This window comes from Girardinichthys multiradiatus, chromosome 9 (genome assembly GCF_021462225.1).
Source record: "Girardinichthys multiradiatus isolate DD_20200921_A chromosome 9, DD_fGirMul_XY1, whole genome shotgun sequence".
Classification (NCBI taxonomy): domain Eukaryota; kingdom Metazoa; phylum Chordata; class Actinopteri; order Cyprinodontiformes; family Goodeidae; genus Girardinichthys; species Girardinichthys multiradiatus.
This window is the reverse complement of record NC_061802.1, coordinates 37598868-37621140: the sequence shown is the minus strand read 5'-3', so window position 1 is coordinate 37621140 and position 22273 is coordinate 37598868. Positions and strand designations below refer to the sequence as shown.

Sequence of the window (22273 nt, the reverse complement as noted above, 5' to 3'; positions counted from 1 at the left end):
CCCATATTTTTTTGTTCCTCTAAACACTAAAAAACTACCAGTTATTTTATTTACTAACATGAACTGGATATATGTCAGTGCACGTAAAAAAGCTTCATCAATTAAGAACGATTTGTTCTTCTCCACGTCTTAAGATATGCCAGATCACATAACGTGGTTAACAACCACTGATCTTTAAAGTTAGAACCAGTTGGTCATTCAAAACAATGTTCCTCCACTCACTTGATATGAATTTGATTTAACTTGACTCTTTGGGAGATTAATATGTTAGGATGTCCAGAACATTTTTCAATATTCAGTATCAGAGTCTCTGGCCATTCTGAACTTCCAATACTTGTTGCACTATCTATGATATATAAGGTGCACCTTCAGTGAGGCATTGGGCCAGCATTTTGTGCAAGTGCAAAGCTCTCAAAACTGTTATAGGTTGTGCACGTTTCTATCTATTGAATCTGAGTTTTCCCTAAAAACCTTTTTTTTTCGACCTTTAGAATGATGTCACAGTGAAAGCGAGACTGTATTGGTGTCTGGAGTCTATTTTAGGTCTATGTTATGGGACATTTCTGCATGGTGTACTAAAACAGCTGTTCATGTTGAGGAGAACTGTACAGAGAGTAGCTGAAACATCACTAACTAAATCTTATGACCTATGAAGCAAAGGACTAAGTTTATGAAGTGGAAAAAAACTTTTTTCTCTTGAAGTCTTGTCAGATACAATTAATTGTAATTTGAATCACATTTAAATGTGTTGTGATTCAAATTATCAACACATCACATCAAAACAGAGTAAACTTGCCAATGTTAGTCTAGTACTTTAGCAATCTGAATTTCGCTGCCCTAAAAGAAAAAGGCTCAGTAATCCCAAAGGCTTTTATGGACATTTTCTGTGGACTGACATGACAAAACTTTAACTTTTACAATGTAAATACATCAGCATTAAACTAATGGCGTTTTAGAAAAAGTGTCAACATGGACAGCTAGTGTCCAAAAGGAGTGGGTCAAAACTCCTCCTCCAATGCTTGGTGCTAAGGTTTTAATGGCAATACATTTTTTGCATATGGAAACACCGGTTTGTATAGTTTTTTTTTACTTTAGTATTTGAAATCATCATTTGAAAGCCATTTTGTGTACTAACTCTGATTAACTTTGCCTGATAACATTTGTTAGATTATAATAAGCCACTGAAGTGTGACCAAAGCAAAAATGGAAGCAATCTGTAAGCGGTGAATGCGTTTTCACAGCGCCATTTATATTATATTTATTGTATTGTATTATTTGTTTCAGTGTGAAGAAGCACATGAAGCGCAGGGACCCTTCGGAGCGTCTCTTTAAACGTCGCAGAATTGAAAGAGTCAGTAGTAAAAAGAAGCAGAAAGATGAAAAGGAGAGATCACGAAAAACATCACAAAGGTTTAGAAGCTACACATTCCCAAATGATGACAAACATTTAAAAAATGATCTATCATTGATTATTCTTTCATTTTATTATCAGCAGACGTAGCAACATCAGTGGGAAGGATGACGGGAAGGACAGAAAGAAAAGACACCATGACACAAAGGGCAAAGATGTTCGGAGGGCTTGGAAAGCAACTTTGCCAACTAAGAAAGGACATTAAAATTTCAATAGCCACCAGACAACCAAACCTATTTAAAAAGCATTATCCCTAAAGATCTCAGGTTAGGTTGCATGTGAAAATTAATTTGTTCTCATTATATACTTTGGCATTTTATGATATTTGGTTTTTTTGGTTGTAGCTGTGTGAATCCATGTAAAATGTAAAAAGAGTTCCTCACACTGAACTCTTTTTGTTTTTAATGACTTTATTGAGCATTTACCAAATGTACCATCAGATATACTACACAGGCTGAAGCGTGACAGACAGTACCACAGTAAACAGACCTAAGGCCATCCACTGATACACAGAAACCTAGTCAGTTTTTTTCTTAAAAGTAAGAAAATTAGTAAGGCCTCCACAAAATCTCTTATTTAAATGTTATTTGTTAACATGTTATGGAGACATTGATTGTGTATTTTTTCATAACTTTTTTGCCAATGGTCTTGATAACTTAGCCATAGCTTCTGAGACAACAGAAAGAACCTCACAGACAACTACTTGGCAACGTGTCTTCAGCTCAACGGATGAAGATGACAACCACCGTCAGTACAAACAGAATAAAGCCTACGTTTAAAGGCCATACGACAAACAAAAGAAACCTATTACAAGTGTTTGGTTCGGTACTTTTTTTAGACACCCAACATTTACGTAAAGAAATGTGAGTCCATCTTAATGCGTATCCTAATATATATCTACTGAAATTGGCAACAAGTTGTGTCTTCTTTCAATCCTCCCACCCCACTCACTGGATGCTGTTCAAGACGCAGACAATGTCCTCTAAACAGATAAGCATCCAACACCCAGCCTGGATCTTTCCAGTCCAGAATTTCCTTAGGGGCAAGTCAGCCTTCTGGTATCAATCCAGACTCTTATCTGTACCCCTGCAAAGTCATGGCAAAGTCTTGACAACCCATCTGCAGTGAGGCATCCACACAGCCACAGCACAGTCCTGAGCTTCTCCCACACAGCAAGCTTAGGGTGGTCAGCTAGTCTAAAGCTCTGCCTTCCACATTCCCTGGTCAGTGCCAGTGGCGGTGCTGGATGGCTTGGAGTACCGTTACAGCAGACTGCCCGGCCAAGACACGATGGTCAGGGTGATTCTGCCCCGTAGCTCCTTCAGAAGGCGAACCAGTGCTGAGTGTGTCATCCCCCATGTGCTCGTCCCGTTTACTTCAAGTAAGATGTCCCCACATCTTCACAACGAAAGAGAAAACATACAAAATATTTTAATGGGTTTGTCATAATGAAGGTGTTCTGAAGCATTTTGTTAATTGGCAGCAGTATTTAAAATACCTTATCCTGCCATCATTGTAGGCTGGTGTCCCCTCCACGATGGAGCGAATAAAAAAGGATTGATTGCAGTTGACCTCCTCCTGACCTCCCACGATGCTGAAGCCCAGACTGCCCGATGTGTTCCGCCGCAGGACAATGTCTTTGCAGCAGTAGAGATGTCTGCATGAGCCAAGAAGGAGATTAAGCACACTAATGCACCTTTAAATTACAAACTGTATATCCTTCCTGAATATGTATGCAGCAGAAAGACTAATAAAGACAACCCTCTCACTTCAGTAGCTTACAGCTCAATGAAAACTGCAGCATGCTGAAAAACTAGTCATGCCCCCAAAATGTTTCCACAGTTTTTCTAAATTAGAAGACATTTTTATGCATTTTATTTGGATTTTATGTGATACACCAACACAAAGTAGCACCATTTATTACTTGCTCCCAAGTTCTAATGAAGTTAGTATTTCAGGAAAAAATACAGCTGAATCCCTTTTTAATTTTACATAAGCAAGGAAAGTGGTTGTTTGTTAGTGTCAGTGCAAGGCTGTTACCATGACAACATTGAAACCTTGTATGTATTATTTAAAAAAACCCTGTTGGTTCTTGAAGATTTTAATGATTTATTAGTATTGAATATTAAAAACTGCTTTAAAAGTATAATGAGTGTTTCTTTCCCACTGCCTCTGTCAAAACGTCGGCATACACCAGCTGGCAGAGGTCAAAAGGACCTGTTTGAGCTGTGTGAACCATCCTCACGTCAGAAAAAATATTTATAGCGAAGACAGAGACCTCAGCAGGGTGCTCACCTGGGTAGCTGCAGCCATGAAACCCACAGTGGAGAGTAATCGTCATTAGGTAGAGGGCTCTTTGTGCTGTCTGTGGGAGACGGAGTCAGACAAGGTGGCAATGTGCACTCCTGCTGGCTGTCTTCCGGGGGACGCATCTCAAGGACCTTGAGAACGACGGGAGAGGAGGTGTTTTTCAAGTTGGCCACAGCCTCGCCTCGTGTCACCCCCGTCAAATCCATGCCGTTCACATTGAGCAAAATGTCACCTGTGGGTGGGAAAGAGGTTGACCGCAGATCCTCCACACAGGGTTACTGCCCTGATAAAACCTTTTTTGAAAGATATCACAGCACCTGGACTGATCTTTTCCCTGTTTAATATTCAGCGTACTTGCAGCTTGATCACAGAGAGACTGAAACCAAAGGCCAGCTGGGCTTTAAAAAGCCTGCTAATGATGAAAGTGATGCAAAGATGGACAGGGCAGTCCAGCTTGCTAGTAGGCAACACAAAGGACACAATTGCCCTGTGAGAAAATGCAAATGAGCGCAATGCACAAACATCTTTCATAAGCACACAGAGACCGCTGCTACTGCTGTGTCCCATATGAATACGGTAATGTGCACCATGAACCGTATGCAAAGCAACAGATCTATTGCTTATTTTATTAGGCCTTCATGTTACTGTTATGCCTCATCACAGTATTTCTCTTGGTTCTCTAATAAACGAAGCTTCAGGCTGGGGATAAGGTGCTGGAGGTAAGGACTGTAATAGGTTGGATTGCTGGAATCTGCACTTGTTATAAAACTCTGCCACTCACTTGCCTTCATCTACAAAATAAGGCCACCACATTTACTCCTGGTTATTAGTGAACATCTGCCCGCTTTGCTGTTTCAGCAATGACCAATTCCAAATAACAAAATACAGTACCTAGCAGAAGATTCAAAACGCTTGAAGTTTTTCACATTTTGTCACATTTCAACCACAAATGTCTGTATTTTGATGAATTTTATCTAGTAGAGCACAAAACGTAGTGGGAAATTGTGAGGTGGAAAAAAAGGATACATGGTTTAAAAAAACTTTAACTAATGAGAACCTCTGGAAGTGTTGCATGCATTGTATGCAACTGTACCTTTTGCTACAGTTACAGCTGCAAGTCTCTTGGATATGTCTCCACCAGCTTTGCACATCTACAGAGAGGATTTAGGCCTGGATGTTTACTGGGCCATATCTAACACATGGATATGCTTTTTGGAAAGGCCTCCCATAGCATGATGGTGCCACCACCATGTTTAACCATGGGGACAGTGTGTTCAGGGTGATGCAGTTTTAATTTTCTTTCACACAATGCCTCCTCCAAGGTGGGCCTCTTGTCTGCTTCTCTGATTAATGCTGTGTTTTCCCAGCCTGTCTGTTTAAGTGGTGGGCCATGTCTATGTAGATTGCAGGTGTGCCATACTCTTTCCATTTTCAGATTGTTGTATGAATAGTGCTCCATGAGATGTTTAAACATTAGAACATATTTCTTTTTACTTAACCTTGCTTTAAACATCTTTAAAACACCATCCCTGACCTCTCTGGTTTGTCGCTTGGTTTTCATGATGCTTTTTGTTCACACATTTGTTCTGAGAGTAAATTCCACAAAAGCAGGCTCTATTTACTAATTAGGTGACCTAATTTAATTGGCTGCCTTATATTTCAATTAGAGGTATCTAATTAAAAGGGATTAATGACACATTTTTTAGATTTTCATTTACAAAAATATTTTTCTTAATTTTATTTCTACTTATGAGTATGCACTAATTTGTCAGTGTCTAGTTTGCAGTTGTAACTTGACAAACTGCAAAAAAATGAAGGGATATGAACAGTTTTGTAAAAACCCATTTTGCTAAATCTGCTCTACGTCGTAATACATTTTCAACCCTGATTTTTCATTTTGAGGAAAACACATCTGCAGAGCATTAAACTACATCAGCACCAGAGTTTTCTGTTGGGTGATTGTTATGATGAAACACGAGTATGAAGTGCTATAGATTAGTTTGTCTGCTCTTCACTACAGAAAGGCGCATCCGTGACAGACTGCCTGGAATAATATTTCACTGATGTGCACAATTCTAACAAAGCACCACAAATAAAGAGCAATCAAGGGTAATTCCATATAATGAAATGCCAGTAATATCCTGAAGCTTCAAACTTAAATTAGCAGATACTCTTACTACCTTTGTGAATGGATCCCTCCTGTCCCACCACTCCATCAGGGTCCACATTTGTGACGTAGATGGGAAGGTCCCATCCTCGACTGGACATGCCGCCAGCCACCGTCATGCCCAGGGAGTCATACGGCTCCTTGGTAAGTGTGACTATCTTCTCGTAGCATGCAGGCTTCTGACAGGAGTCCTTTACAAATGATCAATAGGCAAAAAAGAGAATATCTGAAGCAGAGTGTTCTCTCTCAGGTTGAGGATTCTTATAAATTTTTTCAGGTTAAAATCTCATACTTTCCCAGAATCCAGACCCAAATTTTCAGGTTTATATTTTCTATTTAGCTTGTTTATGAAGTAGAAATTGCAGTACAATACAATATTATGGATGGATGGATGGATGGATGGATAGATGGATGAATTCTCTACTGTATCAAAATGTTCCAGACTGTGTAGGAACCCACCATCCTGTCATTGTGATGTCTTAAGTGTGTCTTTCTTTTAACATATATTCCTTTTATTGTTATAGAAACAAAGAAGCAAAGCACACAAGGAGCTAACACTACGGGCTCCTTCTTCAAACTGCATGTTCTAATTAAAATTTGGAGGAGCACATTTGCATAATAATAATGGCTGTTTTCTGCAAGACTTGTGATAATGTTGAAAAGTCAACCCAGTAGTGCCACTCCAATAACACACTCATAGTCGATAGGTAATTGATGAATGACCTCATTAGCATAACTGCTATGGAATAATATATGAAGATAAGTAGTGTAGCATGTCAGCCAATTCAGTTGCCTCCTCATTCATGTGCAGTACAGACTAACTGATTAATTCATATGCATTATGATCTGCTATTTACTGTTGTGCATGAGGCAGTGTGTGGGATTAGAGTTTATTATGAGAGTACATCTGAGTCAGAAGAGGGAGATCTGTGTAGTAATGACTAACACATGGACACATTGAGGTTGATGGGCTGGAGCTTGTGCTGCTATGCTAATGTGCTTCACTCACACATTTCAGCTGCGCTTACAGCAGATCACTTCCAGTCACGTTATTGACCTGAGGACATAGCACTGACTCAAGCTGTGCCGAAAGTGTCCATAATCAGAGGCTTCCCACGCACTATGCTATGTGTGAGTCATGTGTTCTGCTCTCCTGAGCAGTGGCTTTTTAATGAACATTAATGGTGTCTAGTGAGCCCTAAAGGTTTTGCCACATCCTAACAGAGTCAATCTAGCTATATTTAAGTCTCTTGTCTCTATCATAGGCTGAGGTAATAAGCTGCTGGCCATATTGATAAATTTACAATTGTGCCACAGGAACTCATTTCAGGGGGTACACAGGGGCATAGCCCTCGCTAAGGGTAACAATGTACCATTACCCCTTTATTATATGAAAACTATATTTTACATATACACTGCAGTAAACAAATTTTTAAAGACAGGGTAAACAGGCAGAACACAAGAGGCAGTGGTTTATTCTGTCATGATACATCGTGTCTATACAACCGATAAATCAATTCATTATTAAAATAATCAATTAATTCATCATGGCTAGTTTGCAAGTATCAGCTAGTTTGATTACTTGCCATTCTTTAAACAATCTTAACACTGTGTGAGCAAGATGATGGTTGAATCATATGTCCCCAATTTTCCCCACAAATCATATCTTCTCTGTCTCTGTGTTCATGCAAAAAAAACAAAACAAAGATTTTGCTCCTTCTCTCCACTGACTAATCTATTGCTGCCATTAACTTTCTGTCCTCTTTGCATTTTCTTCTTCCATTGAAGATATATTTTGGACTCTGTGTTTAACTGTGTCTCTTTGTGGGAAAGAGCTATTGCTGCTATTAAGAGAGTTATTTCTGTGAGTGGCAGGAAACGGCCTTCATTAAAACTGCAGACCCGCGTCACTGCAAGATCTCTTGTAATAAATAAATCAACTATTTGCTTACCTGAAGAAACTTTTTGAAATATTCTGAGAAAACCTATGGTGCTGTATGAAAATGGTATTGACTTGATAATAATGGCATGCTGCATTGTTTCTTATGTTGATCTGTAGAGAGGCAGTCAGGGTTCTGTTAGCGTGTTTTACATGTTTTACAGATACTCTGGTCCCTCAGTTTAATCACTTTTTTGTGCTCTTTAGTAGTCTAACTGAAATTTAGATATTTTTCATTTAAAACTCAAATATCTTGGTAAAACGAAAAAATGATATAGTTAAAGGAAATGCCCTTAAAGAATAAATGAAAATCATATGCCAAGGAATCATCTACAGCGGTTAAACACGTTGTAATTTCTGGTTTGATACTGTCAATAAAAAAAAAATACTGTCAATTTAAAAAACAAATCGGGAATTCACCAAAGCAGCTAAACAGACAGTCACAACAATAATACTAGAGATGGAAGACTATGAGGCCACACTGGTATCACCTTTGTTTATGTTAGAGCAGGAGAAGAGAACAGATAGGAATCTTTAGATTGTTGGAAGAATGTTGTAAAAAAAATATGGCTAGTATGAATACTGCAAATCGGCAAGGATAGAAGCCTCTCCTGCTGCACTCATTGAATGACATGCTCAATTTTGATTGGAGAATAATTGCTCCATGGATCATTTACACCTGAAAGGGAATTTATCAAAGGAACAAAGCTTTTCTCTGTGTATTTAGTAGTGATCATGTCTCCCGAGTATACAGTATGTGTGCGTTCGCTTCTCACCAGCAGTGTTTGCTCCATATCCACAGGGGAGTATGGTGGGGGACCGTCCATGCCCCACGGCCCTTCTTGTAGGATGTCTGGGGTGGGCAGGCAGATCTGACGAGATACGATGAAGTGCACACACTGCTCGCTCGCCTAAAGTGAGCAACAAACAACAGAAGCTTGTGGCATCATGTGTAAATAAATGTGTAAATTCCAGTAAGTAGAAACATATACTATATTTCTGTCTTAATTTTTGAAAATATACCATAACAGAAAAATCTCCCCCATCTGATTCACAATTCTAATGCTGTGTACTACTACTACTTGCCTCAGAGCCACACAGACTGGATGACTCCAGCTGTCTCTCTGCTCACAGCGTTGAGTCCTGAATTAGCTGGTCCAACCCATTATTGCCCTAATTGGACTAATTCAATTTCTTCCTTGCCAGTTCTTAATCTCTGACAGAAAGTGGCTGCTCTGAGAAGCCATCTTGGCTCCATAGAGACCCAGAAGAGCCAGTCAGACTGCTCAGACAGGAACTCTGAGCTCAGAGACCCTGCACAGTCAGCTGTAAACAAGCAGTAATTAACCACTATTAACCAAACACACGCCATCGCTGGCTGGCATCAACCGGGAACCAGAGGCGGCCACACGGCCTCCAGTCCATCGGGGAGCTGCCATGATTAAGCAGCTTTAACTGCAGCGAGTGCGGACACAACAGCACAGCTCAACACAATTAGCTTGAATCACCACAATTATCTTTAATACCTCAGGGAGGCAGAGCATGAACAGAGCACAGTTGGTTGTGGTCTGTAACAACATTTAACAATTGTGAACTTTACAAATAATGCTAATGCTTTATTTGTCTGTTCTGCAGCCGCTGCTGACTGACCTGGATGAGCAAAGCAGCGTGCTCCGGTGCCCCATAACGAAGATCGTGCCCGTTGATGGCCAGCACACGGTCGCCTATACAAAGCTGTCCATCACGTGCAGCAAGACCACCCTCCAGCAGGTGAAAGATATAGACCCCATGCTCCTCTGCTCGCCGGACCAGCTTGATCCCTAGCTGTTCATCTGGAATGCTCTTATTCAGGACCACATGAATGCTGTCGTCTCTCATTGGATGGTGGGATAGGCCAAGATGCTGGACTCCAGCGCCATGAGTGTGGCCATGCGAGTGCGAACGGTAGCGGTGGCGCTGCTCTCTGAGCACAGTTAGCCGCAGGAGTTGGCTCGGCTGTCTCAGGGTTGTCACCGCAAAGTAATGAGGCACGTTGCTTATGTCAATGCCATTGACCTGGAAATGACAAAGAAGTGTAACTGTATGGTCGACCCACAACTTGATTTGATTCTCAGTGTTTCATGACTCTCTTTTTATACCTTCAGAATCATGTCCCCCGGCAGTAAGCGACCATCCCCAGCAATGACACCCTCTCTGTAGATATCCTGGATGAGGATGCGCACCAGAGGCGTCTCGTTGCCGCCGACAATGCTGATGGCCAGTGGGTCTGAGGGATCCTGTCGTGTGATCTTAATACTGGTGAGTTCACCATCAGGGATCAGGTGATGCAGCTGAGGAAGAGCCAGCACTGATGGAGAGAATATGGAGAGAGTCAAAAGTCTCACTTTATTTCTACTACTGATAAACAGCTCATTTGGTAAAACAGCCAGAGTAAACAGAGAAGCAATGGTGGAAACAGAAAGGACTGTGAAAGGATTGATGAATGCATCATGGGAGAAAGAGTGATGGACCATGGAGGAGAGGTTTATCCATGGAGCCAGCTGTCTCTACTCACTCAGGCTACTAAAACAAACTGAGGGGAAAATCTCCTTTGTGGATTGTTTGTATCATTAGTGACATTCAGTCCATCTGTAGGAACTATGCTTGGGAAAACCCTTCATTTTAAATATCCAGCGGATAATGACTTGGGTGGAGACGAGTTTTAAAAAGCTTTAAAATAGCAAAAGCTTTACAATTTTACAATACAGCTTACATAACTAGCCAGTTTGTGGTTCCAAAATGTTTTTTCAAAATGTTTGCCACATATATGGCCCAATCCAGTACTCTCAAAAGTGTCAGTCCCATTGAGCTTTGTCACATTTTGTCATGGTACAACCACAAACTTCAATGTGTTTTATCAAGATTATTTTATAGACCAACAGAAATCAGTGACTTATTGTTAACTGGAAGGAAAGGGATACATGGTGGCATGCATTTACATTCAGCTTTGTACCTTGCAGATGCACATTTTCTGTATGATTCTACTACCTTTGCACATCTAGAGCCTGAGGGACAATCTTGGCTTGTTTGACACTTGACAATCGGGTGTGTGTGTGTGTGTGTGTGTGTGTGTGTGTGTGTATGGATGTATGGATGGATGGACCAAAGGTGTGGACATACCTTCTCATTCAAAGAGTTTTCTTTATTTTCATGACTGAATATTGTAGCTTCACACTGAAGGCATCAAAACTATGAATTAAAACATGTGGAATTATATACTGAACAAAAAAGTGTGAAACAACTGAAAATATGTCTTATATTCTAGGTTCTTCAAAGTAGCCACCTTTTGCTTTGATTACTGCTCCACACACTCTTGGCATTCTGTTGATGAGCTTCAAGAGGTCGTCACCTGAAATGGTTTTCCAACCGTCTTGAAGGAGTTCCCAGAGATGCTTAGCACTTGTTGGTCCTTTTGCCTTCACTCTGCGGTCCAGCTCACCCCAAAACATCTCGATTGGGTTCAGGTCCGGTGACTATGGAGGCCAGGTCATCTGGCGCAGCACCCCATCACTCTCCTTCTTGGTCAAATAGCCCTTACACAGCCTGGAGGTGTGTTTGGGGTCATTGTCCTGTTGAAAAATAAATGATGGTCCAACTAAACGCAAACCGGATGGAATAGCATGCTGCTGCAAGATGCTGTGGTAGCCATGCTGGTTCAGTATGCCTTCAATTTTGAATAAATCCCCAACAGTGTCACCAGCAAAGCACCCCCACACCATCACACCTCCACCTCCATGCTTCACGGTGGGAACCAGGCATGTAGAGTCCATTGGTTCACCTCTTCTGCGGTGCGAACCAGGCATGTAGAGTCCATCGGTTCACCTCTTCTGCGCCGCACAAAGACGCGGTGGTTGGAACCAAAGATCTAAACTTGGACTCATCAGACCAAAGCACAGATTTCCACTGGTCTAATGTCCATTCCTTGTGTTCTTTAGCCCAAACAAGTCTCTTCTGCTCGTTGCCTGTCCTCAGCAGTGGTTTCCTAGCAGCTATTTTATCATGAAGGCCTGATTCACACAGTCTCCTCTTAACAGTTGTTCTAGAGATGTGTCTGCTGCTAGAACTCTGTGTGGCATTGACCTGTTCTCTAATCTGAGCTGCTGTTAACCTGCGATTTCTGAGGCTGGTGACTCGGAAGAACTTATCGTCCGCAGCAGAAGTGACTCTTGGTCTTCCTTTCCTGGGTCGGTCCTCATGTGAGCCAGTTTCTTTGTAGCGCTTGATGGTTTTTGCGACTGCACTTGGGGACACTTTCAAAGTTTTCCCAATTGTTCGGACTGACTGACCTTCATTTCTTAAAGTAATTATGGCCACTCGTTTTTCTTTACTTAGCTGCTTTTTTCTTGCCATAATACAAATTCTAATAGTCTATTCAGTAGGACTATCAGCCGTGTACTGTATCCACCTCCTGCACAACACAACTGATGGTCCCAACCCCATTTATAAGGCTTGAAATCCCACTTATTAAACCTGACAGGGCACACCTGTGAAGTGAAAACCATTTCAGGTGACTACCTCTTGAAGCTCATCAACAGAATGCCAAGAGTGTGTGGAGCAGTAATCAAAGCAAAAGGTGGCTACTTTGAAGAACCTAGAATATAAGACATATTTTCAGTTGTTTCACACTTTTTTGTTCAGTATATAATTCCACATGTGTTAATTCATAGTTTTGATGCCTTCAGTGTGAAGCTACATTATTCATAGTCATGAAAATAAAGACATCTCTTTGAATGAGAAGGTGTGTCCAAACCTTTGGTCTGTACTGTATATATATGTAAGATTGCACTGGCCATCAGAGCAATGTTGGCACTAAGATTCTGCTGTAACAGTAAAAGGATAATGATGTTCTCTAACCAACATTGTTGAGAAGTCAACCTTTATGTGTCAAATGCACTTGTCTCCTCACTGTTGTGATCTTTCTTTCTTTTGTATATCTTTTTTTTGCCTCACACACGGTAGTAAGTTCCACATCCTAAACTGGATCCTTTGCGACAGGTATTTTGGCCAGGGGCTTTGCCCAGTCACTAACAGAAAAGACATGTTTCTCATCTTATTTCCTTTACTTTGGTTACAAAAAATGTATCCCTCTCCCCCTCTCTCTCTCTCTCTTCTCTTATTCCTCAGTGGAGTATCTCTTGTCTCTAGTGTAGTAGCCTCGTTGTTTCATTCTTCTCAGCGCTGCAATCTCTCCTTTCCAGAGTCAATATTTTGTCTTTATCACAGCCGTTTGCTTCAGGGGTACAGAGCACTAAGACCTGTAGCTCTTATGTAAACCCCTCTTTCTGACCAGTGCACACCATTTGAGTCTTTTCTAATCTATCCCATCATTCATATGCCTCTTTTTCAAGTTTTTATGCACAGGGACATTATAATACAATAATTTATATCTTAGTTTTATTTTCCTTTTAACAAAATCTGTGTCCGTCTTTAACCACTTTTGTAGAATGGATCTTCCTCTACTTCACTCTTGTGTCTATTCGTCTCTTTCCAGGAGAGTTCAATGAATATTTAATCTGTACTCTCAGCCTCCTCAGTGATGGCCATTGAGAATCATCTAGTCCCAAGTCGTTTGTCATTCTTCATTTGTATGTAATGCCATATTCCTACTCTACGTCTCTCCCTGCTGCATCTCTAACATAATGCTGTATTATGGTTGACTGTATTTCTTCCACTTTGGCATGAAAATGCTCTTGCGGTGGATATTACATTGTGTATTGTTTTCTTTTCTGTGTGATATGTTATAGATGTGCATGTCATAAGCAATGCCAGCCCTGGGTACTACCTTTACATAGAAGATTCAAGTCTAAGGGTGAAGAGGTGTGGATAATGGGATACAGGGTCACTGAGGATGCAGATGCAGAAGAGGCAGAAGAAGGAAAATAACAACAGAAGGTGGAGAGGCCTGTCATCTGCCTCATCTCCAGGGACTTCTGATATACCATCACAATGCAAAACGCCAGAGGCTGCCACTCTCTTCTGATCTCTCTGTAGTGATGCACCAGTGGCCTTATGCAATGTGTGGGTAAATTATTAAAGAAACATATGCTTCTGCTGTTGCAGCCCGGGCCCAAAACCATGTCACCTTCCTCGCAAAGCTGAAGGAACATGGCAAATATAAACATTTGGAAATATATGCGCTTGCAGTTCTCCCTGGAACTTTCTCCAGAGACCTTTAAGAATCACACAGATCTATGTAAAAGGTTCTGCTCCGTACCTTCTGGTGGCACGCTGGAATTCCTGGCATTGTCACGCTCCTCAGATGCCTCATTGCTGACTGCAGTGCCACTCTTGGTCCTCCGTAGAACGCTGAATGCTCGGTTTAACCTCCTGAAGGAGCGGCTCCTCACTGAAGAACGATCAAAATTTCTGACTGCAAAGAAGACGGGAAAAAGAGAGGCTCTTTATAAATTACCTCAGTTGCAACATGCCCTGACATGTCTGAGTCTGGCTCCAGCCAATCCTAGCTCTCTACTGGAAAGACTTGTGTTAACATGTAGGATGGCACTTCAGAAAAGTGGGGCTGTAAACCTCATAAATCTGTGTATTTCCAGTGTGATTGGCAGACCTGCAAAGTTTTAAAGGTTTCTAAAAAGGACACACCTGCAAGACTTGGCTCAGCCATGTAAAGGATATATATATATATATACAAGCACAGCCAATTTCAAAGTTTCTAAGCTTACTTTACCTTACATGTACATCTCAGTAAATTAGAAAATGATTGAAAAGTTAATTTATTTTAGTACTTCAGTTCCAAAAGTAAAACTCAAGCTAAATAGATTCCTTACACCCAGAGTGATAGACTTCAAGCGTTGATCTCTGTTAATAATTTTGATGATTATGGCTTATATTTAAGAAAAACCCAAAATGTAGTCTCTTAGATCATAAATACTACAGAAGACCAGTAGACATGTTTTTTTCACAATTCTCTCAGGGATGCAGTTATCCTTGTTTCTTGTACACCGTTTTTGACCACAGTTTTTTCATCCACCTAGTTTTCCATTTGTATGCTTGGATCAAGCACAAGTGATTAACAATGACCATACACCTGCTTGTGGATGGTGCTAATGATGGTCTGCTGGACAACTGGCAAGTCAGCAATCTTCTCCATGATTCTATAGGCCATATTATAATATTTCTGTGTTTACATAATGTTTTAATTTGTCTTGTTTAAGGTTCTAACTTTTTAAAAATTGATTTTGCCATAAGCATCAAAATTCACACAAATAAATGATTTAAATATTTCCCTTGTACATTGAAGCTACATCTAAGTTTCCATTGTTGACCTGAATTACTAAAATAAATTACATTTGAACAACATTCTACTTTATTGGGAGCACTTATATTTATTGACTTTAGATGATTTTCATGATGATTTGGTGCCATGTACAAAAACTAAATTATGTCACATTATAATTATTAATCTTGTGCTCTACCCAAAACAAATTAAAAGTGGGGGCGAGCTCCTGGACCTGTCTTAACAGCGTTGTTGAGTTAAATTCTGGTGTTCACTTTACCAACTGTTTCTATCTTTAAGTGGGAATTTGGCACATAAACATGACCTATTTATGCTGTTATCTGTCCTGCACAAGACCTGAGGACTGGTATGTGCAGTTTGTTTTGGTAAGCAACAAATGCCCCACTAAAGGTAAACGTGGCCCAGGTTGAGAATTTTTGCTACAAATATTGTTCTCACTGAAAGGCTCTCAATAAAATAAATGGTGATACTAGGGCTGCAGGGTATTTGAAAAGCAAGTGATTACCCCACACTTTCATGTCCTTCTCTTTCTTTTCTATCATCACAATGTTTCCCCACCATCTTTTAGCCTTGGCATTTTTATCAATCTGTCCACATCAGTTGGTGACATCTGCTCTGGCTTTCAGACTGCAGATTGGTCCCCTTCTCCTGTCCTTGGCCCAGGACAACAGACCCGTTTGTCCCCGCCCTGTTGGTGGGCCTGATGCAGTGTGAATGCATGACACTTAAAATAGAATGGCTTACCAAATATTGCTCTCAAAGAGTCCTTTTACAGTTGTGATATTGCACATACTGATATTGAGAGGATTACTGCAATAATAAATGCAGCTCTAGAAGATATGTATATTTTCTTTTCAGCATTTCTTTTCCAGCTTTATTTGTTGACACTTCAGAAAGTTCAAATAATGCAGTTTTTTGCCATTAGAGAAGCTTGTTTGACTTTGTGGCTCTAATGACTGAGTATAGTTACATGGTTTCACCACAGCAATAGTGATGTAACACAATATGGACTCGAGTAACCATGTACAAAACACAGTGGCCCAGAAAGACTCCTTCTTGCTACTTTGATTTGGAGAGTAGAGGTGGAGAAAGTGAGGCCGCTGCCCCAGCCCGGCTGCTCCATGCACGGAGTCTCTGCAGCTCCACTCCCTCCCTCTGCGGTCCTAGAGAGATGTGAAGGTTTCTGACAGCCACATTATTCTTTAAAAAGCGCCAGCGGCTGCTGGAGCTGACAGCTTGTTCAGCAGTTGCAGTTCTCATGGTGATGGTGGTGGGGTGCTCAGCTGGCTGAGCGTAAAGTGCTGGTGCAGCGTCATTTTGGTGTCCCAAGCTCTTACTTTAGAGCAGGGAGAGAGAGGAACTCTCATGACTGCCTCCTGGTAGCACAGGTGGAAAAAATGGAGGGAGTGCTTCGATCACGTCACCAGGCATTATCACACACTTGCAGCAGCTATTTTTAACCTGCCTCTCATTACGGTTCTCCTTTACAGCACAGTGTTCCTGCCCTTTCAGTGACTTTCTCTCTGTGACTTTCTCTTTGTTTCTGTGCTGGTTTCCTGAAATAGAATTTTTTTATAGATTGCTGAAGAAAAAGAGTAGCGGGGCTAATTGGTTAATAGGATTTCTATCAAAGAGCATTAGGTAGAACTATTGTATTTGGGACCGAATGAGTGCCTGGGTAAACCTCAGGTGTAAATACATGTTTGAATGAAGATTATTCCCTTCCACCTTTGACTTTGTACAGTACCTTACAGACATAATCATACCCCATGAACATTTTAAAATTTTTTCATGTCACAAACACTTAATTGGGATTTTGTGTGACAAATATAAAGCAGGGCAAAATCCAGGTTTTATTTAAATTTTATGTACTAGCACTACACATCCTCCTGAATATGGTTGTCGTAGCGTCATGCTATGGGGATGTTTCTGTTCAGCAAGAAGAGTCAAGCTGGTCAGAGTTGATGGGAAGGTGGATGCAGCTAAATACAAAGAAAAACACTATTTGAGGCTGCAGGACTTAGAACTGGGGCTGATGTTTTCCTCCTAGCTGGACAACAACACCTAAACATACAGCCAGATGTGTAATAGTAGGATTAGGAATATAGTATATTTAGGTCCTAGATTGGCCCAGTCAAAGTCCAGACCTAAATCTAATTGGCTCATCCATGACGAAACCTAAAAACTGATGTTCACAGATGCTGTCCATCTAATCAAACTTATCTTGAGCCATTTTTAGCCTTGTAGTGCTGATAGTGACACACCAAAAGACTTGCAGCGGTAATTAAAGCAAACAGTAACTCTACACAGTATTAACCCTGAACACACAAGACAGTGCCTGTGGGGGTTGCTCCAGGAGTATGGAATCGGGTGCCCTTTATTAGCAGCCATCTGGTCCCTGTACGAGCGGGGCAGGAGTTTGGTTTGCATTGCCGGCACTAAGTTGGACCTGTTCCCAGTTCATGTTGGACTCCGGCAGGGCTGCCCTTTGTCACCGGTCCTGTTCATAACTTTTATGGACAGGATTTCTAGACGCAGCCAAGGGCCGGAGGGGGTCTGGTTTGGGGACCAGTGGATATCGTCTCTTCTTTTTGCGGATGACGTGGTCCTGCTGGCCCCCTCTAGCCAAGACCCACAGCATGCGCTGTGGCGGTTCGCAGCCGAGTGTGAAGCGGCTGGGATGAAGATCAGCTCCTCCATGGTACTCGACCGGAAAAGGGTGGCTTGTCCTCTTCAGGTTTGAGGGGAGTTCCTGCCTCAAGTGGAGGAGTTTAAGTATCTCGGGGTCTTGTTCACGAGTGAGGGAAGAATGGAGCGAGAGATCGACAGACGGATCGGTGCGGCTGCCACAGTAATGGGGGCACTGTGCCGGTCCATTGTGGTGAAGAGAGAGCTGAGCCGAAAAGCAAAGCTCTCAATTTACCGGTCGGTCTACGTTCCTACCCTCACCTATGGCCATGAACTTTGGGTCATGACCGAAAGAACGAGATCCCGGATACAAGCGGCTGAAATAAGCTTCCTCCGTACGGTGGCCGGGCACTCCCTTAGAGATAGGGTGAGGAGCTCGGCCATCCGGGAGGGGCTCGGAGTAGAGCCGCTGCTCCTCCACATCGAGAGGAGCCAGTTGAGGTGGCTCGGGCATCTATACCGGATGCCTCCTGGACGCCTTCCTCGTGAGGTGTTCCAGGCACGTCCCACCGGGAGGAGGCCCAGGGGACGGCCCAGGACACGCTGGAGGGACTATGTCTCTCGGCTGGCCTGGGAACGCCTTGGGCTCCCCCCGGAGGAGCTGGAGGAGGTGTCTGGAGAGAGGGACGTCTCGGCGTCTCTGCTGAGTCTGCTGCCCCCGCGACCCAGTCCCGGATAAGCGGAAGACGACGAATATGAGTACGAGTACATACGACAGTTCTTCAGATTTTTGTTTCAAAAAAAAAAGAAAAACATGTATGCTTTCCTTTCCACTTCACAAATATTGGTCAATCACATAAAAGCGCATTAAGAAACTGTAGTTTTCAGGTGCAAGATAACAAAATGGAAAATGTGGACAAATACTTTGTAATGCACTCTATTTGTGTAAAGAAACTGATCTCTCTTCTATTAGATGATGTTAGGCAGGATGGAGCATAACCACACATATCCATTCTCACACTCACTCTTCTTGCTGCTGCTTCGAGCAGCCAGGCTGGTCATGCTGCCTGACTGACTGTTGTCTTCCATGTTGGGGTCAAAAGCCGGGTTGACCAGACCGGGTTCGTCTGAGACCAGAGCCACAGCAGCGGATGTGGGGCCATCATTGGGCAGCGTGGCGACGGTGAGTTCTGATGTGCTGTCTGTGCACTCCCCCTCCTGCGAGCGACGCTTTCTATCTGTTGAGAGTCCATAATGGGAAGCCCCTTTACACCTGCAAACAGGAAAAGAGGGGTCTTAACATTAGACTCCAGAAAGATAGTAAAGGCATACTGAATGCAATGCCTTAACATTTATGTAATATCCCTGCTCAAGAGAAGCATCCCCACACCATAATGCTGCCACTACCATGTTTGACCGTGGGGAGATTGTTTATAGGGTGATGTGCAGTTATTTTTCTGCGGATGGTTTTGTTTGTTACGTAATGTTTTCTAACAAACATCAAAGGCCTTCACTGAACAGACGTATTCATACTAAGATTAAATTTACACTGAGATCAAATTACTCTGTTGACTAATTGGATGATTTCTGAAGGTTGCACTCAAGTTTATATTAAGTTATCAGAGTGAATCGGGCTGACTACAAATGCAAGCCACACTTTTCAGATTTTTGTTATTTAAACATCTTGAAAACGCTGTATCATTTCCTTCCATTCACAATAATACACTAATATGTGTTTGACTTGTGAAATTCAATTAAAACACATAGAATTTGGTAATTTTAAAAAATGTTAAAAAGTCATAGGTGTGTGAATACCTCCGCAGGGCATTGTGTGTGTGGATGGAAGAGAGGGACTGATGACGCATTGTCGCATGCCTGCATAATAAACCTCATGTGGAGGTAGTCAGAGTGAAACCAAACAGATTTCTGTTAATATTTATTGAAAAGGTCAGATTCTGAAAAAACAATGATCCGAGCAGATTTGAGCATTTCCTACAGGCTCTGGCTTCTTCTGTGAGGCAGCCTCACACAAAGACTGCTTATCTGACCTTAACACTCAAACAGCAGCTCACTGCACAACCCCACGCTGAGAATACTCTGGTGGTTCACATTTTTGGCACTTCCACCTTGAATCCAGATCGCATCTCTATGAATCTGCCACAGAAATAACATTTTCATGGTAAAGAAAATGTTAAGAAAAAGTCCACTTTCAGTTGTTTGTACACCATCTTGTTCAACATCTTGTTCACAGTATTTGTAATCGCACGTTGGAGAAGTTTTCTCTGTGGCACTGAGCACTGAGTGTCACTGACAGTTAACTGAGTACAAATGCAAGAAAACAGCCGCTAGTGAGGAGGGAGGGTGGGAAGCTGACACTACATCTGAATATGGAACAGAAATTGTTTGATTGTTGTTACTCTGAAAAACAAATCTAATTCCTGAGCTCCAGATGTCTTCTGTCTGTCAACAACAGCTCAGCCACCGCACACTGAAACACTCTCTCTCTCCAGCTCTCTTATGTACATACAAACGCTCACTCATCTATAAACGTCTTCACAATGTAACAATATGAAACTGGGAATATTTGCGTGCAACTCGAGCATTTCCCTGCAGATCAGGGTGTTGTGTTTTAGGAGAATTTTCCTCCATCTGTAAGCCATAAAGGCTTCATCAGAGGCAGAAATAACTCTGCCCGTCTCTCTGGCTGTCTCTGCGGAGCCATCAGCACAAACACTAACTCGGTTTTAATGAGCTGGATCAGACCCAGACTCTGCTTCACCGGTAGCTTGGAAAAAAAAGAAAACACAGGTGGTGCAGCATTTTTCTCCTGTGCTTTGTGTTTTTTTTTTTTTGGGTTTGAAGCCAAAAGATGAAAGGTTAAGTAAAAGTAGAGTAAAATGACAGAGATTGCTTAAGAGTCACAAAAGGAAGAAGAATGCAAGCTTTTGAGCCATTACAGCCAAGTTAGGACCATCGGCCCCAAAGGGCTCCACATCACCAGAAGCAGCATTTTGTCACAATTACAGAGCTGTCTGAGCAGGTCATGCTCTCTGTCCATATCTCACAGGGAAAGTCGTTTAATCCGAAACAGGGTTCTAAATCTCACTTGCAGCGACAAGTCAGGCTTCCAGTCAGATATAACATTACACAAAGCGGAAGTGCCTATTGATCGCCTTCATTCAAACTTCATGATACACTACACGTGTGTGTACCTGTGTGTGGACAGAGCCACTGTGAGGCTTGGCCATTCTTTAAGTAAATTGATAAGTACCAACAGCAACATACCACTTAACCAAGTGACGTGGTCAAAAAAAATCAATATTCGAATTGAGAAGCAAGGAGAGGGCAGAACCTTTAGTCTCTCCAGCTCTCTAATTTGCCATTTTTTCAAGTCTCTCACTGTCAGAAGGTTTAAAATGGAACATTTGATTGAAACTCCAGTGTGTCTCAGCAATGTCCAACATATGCTGGCAATGGTGGGAGGACAGTTGGTCAGTGAGGATTTCTACACAATGTTCAAACATTTTCAAAAGTATCATTTTTCTTGTTTGGGTGAGTATGTAGAAACAATATTTTGTTTTAGAAAATAGCATTATTATGGTGCAAAAATGAGCAAATATATAACTCGTTATCTGATGAATTCAAGCTTTGACACCTGAAGATATTGAGATAATTAAATGATTCTTGATGTAATAAGATAATAAAGCCATCATTGGATCAAAATACCTTTGAAAGCTTATTATTGACCTAACGATATAAAGAAACTGTTATTGCTTCAAAAAAAAAAAAAGTTTCATTAGGTTGGCCGAAACAGATTTTTGGTTTTTATTCTGGTCTGATGATTGCAACTGAGAACAATTAAGATCTGAAAACATAAAACAGAGAATAGATGCGCTGCAGGTTAAGTAAATTGTAGCATATTCTTTTAGTAAACAAGAAAATAATGCACAAAAGTACATGTACATTGCAGGGTTTACATGTCCAAACCAAATAGATGGAGCTTGCACATCAACAGAGACCAAAAAATATATATTACCCACTTTCTCATCTTCCTTTCAAAAGCAGACATGCATTTGTGCATAACTATGGACCTTTTATTGCAAAGACAAATCTATTCTAATTTGCCATTTTTTCAGGGTTGATCACAGAGATTAGAAGGGGCTCATTAGCACTGCTGTATCCTTGACTCAGTTGTAACATCATCTCTCTAAATCCAAGGATCTGTAGAAAGCTAAAGAGCGGAGACATGTGCTCATCCTTCAAGCACTCCCTCCTCCCTCTTCCTCCTCCTTGTCCCTGTACAATAACAATTACCCATAATGCTTTCAGAGTTGTGGTGATGGTCCCGACGCACCCCGGCTGTGGCACAAAGAGTGCTGTTCTTGTGATATGCTATAAACACCAGCTCACAACTCATCAAAGCCTGTGAGATTCTCCAATCCCCTTTAGGGGTGAGTGGATTATCCTTTCTAACCCAAATACACTCTCTGCTCCCTTACTGCAGCAGACAATCATGTTAGGCAA

At 41.6% G+C, this 22273-nt stretch overlaps 2 protein-coding genes across 4 annotated transcripts in view; one reads left to right on the top strand and one right to left on the bottom strand.

Moving 5' to 3' along the window:
* fip1l1a (FIP1 like 1a (S. cerevisiae)) overlaps positions 1–2321 on the top strand; it is a 34751-nt gene extending 32430 nt beyond the window's left edge. The window contains exons 11-12 of the mRNA XM_047374575.1: positions 1285–1410; positions 1493–2321. Of these exons, the coding sequence (XP_047230531.1) occupies positions 1285–1410; positions 1493–1616 (250 nt within the window). The 3' untranslated portion in view covers positions 1617–2321. The remainder of the gene's footprint in view (positions 1–1284; positions 1411–1492) is intronic.
* The window catches only part of lnx1 (ligand of numb-protein X 1), a 46289-nt gene continuing 25817 nt past the window's right edge, over positions 1802–22273 (bottom strand). For all 3 annotated transcript variants that reach the window (XM_047374571.1, XM_047374570.1, XM_047374572.1), the window contains 9 exons: positions 18775–19022; positions 14081–14236; positions 9966–10174; positions 9478–9882; positions 8604–8738; positions 5902–6079; positions 3707–3953; positions 2910–3068; positions 1802–2809 (listed from right to left, as the gene is read on the bottom strand). In XM_047374571.1, the coding sequence (XP_047230527.1) occupies positions 2674–2809; positions 2910–3068; positions 3707–3953; positions 5902–6079; positions 8604–8738; positions 9478–9882; positions 9966–10174; positions 14081–14236; positions 18775–19022 (1873 nt within the window). In that variant the 3' untranslated portion in view covers positions 1802–2673. The remainder of the gene's footprint in view (positions 2810–2909; positions 3069–3706; positions 3954–5901; positions 6080–8603; positions 8739–9477; positions 9883–9965; positions 10175–14080; positions 14237–18774; positions 19023–22273) is intronic.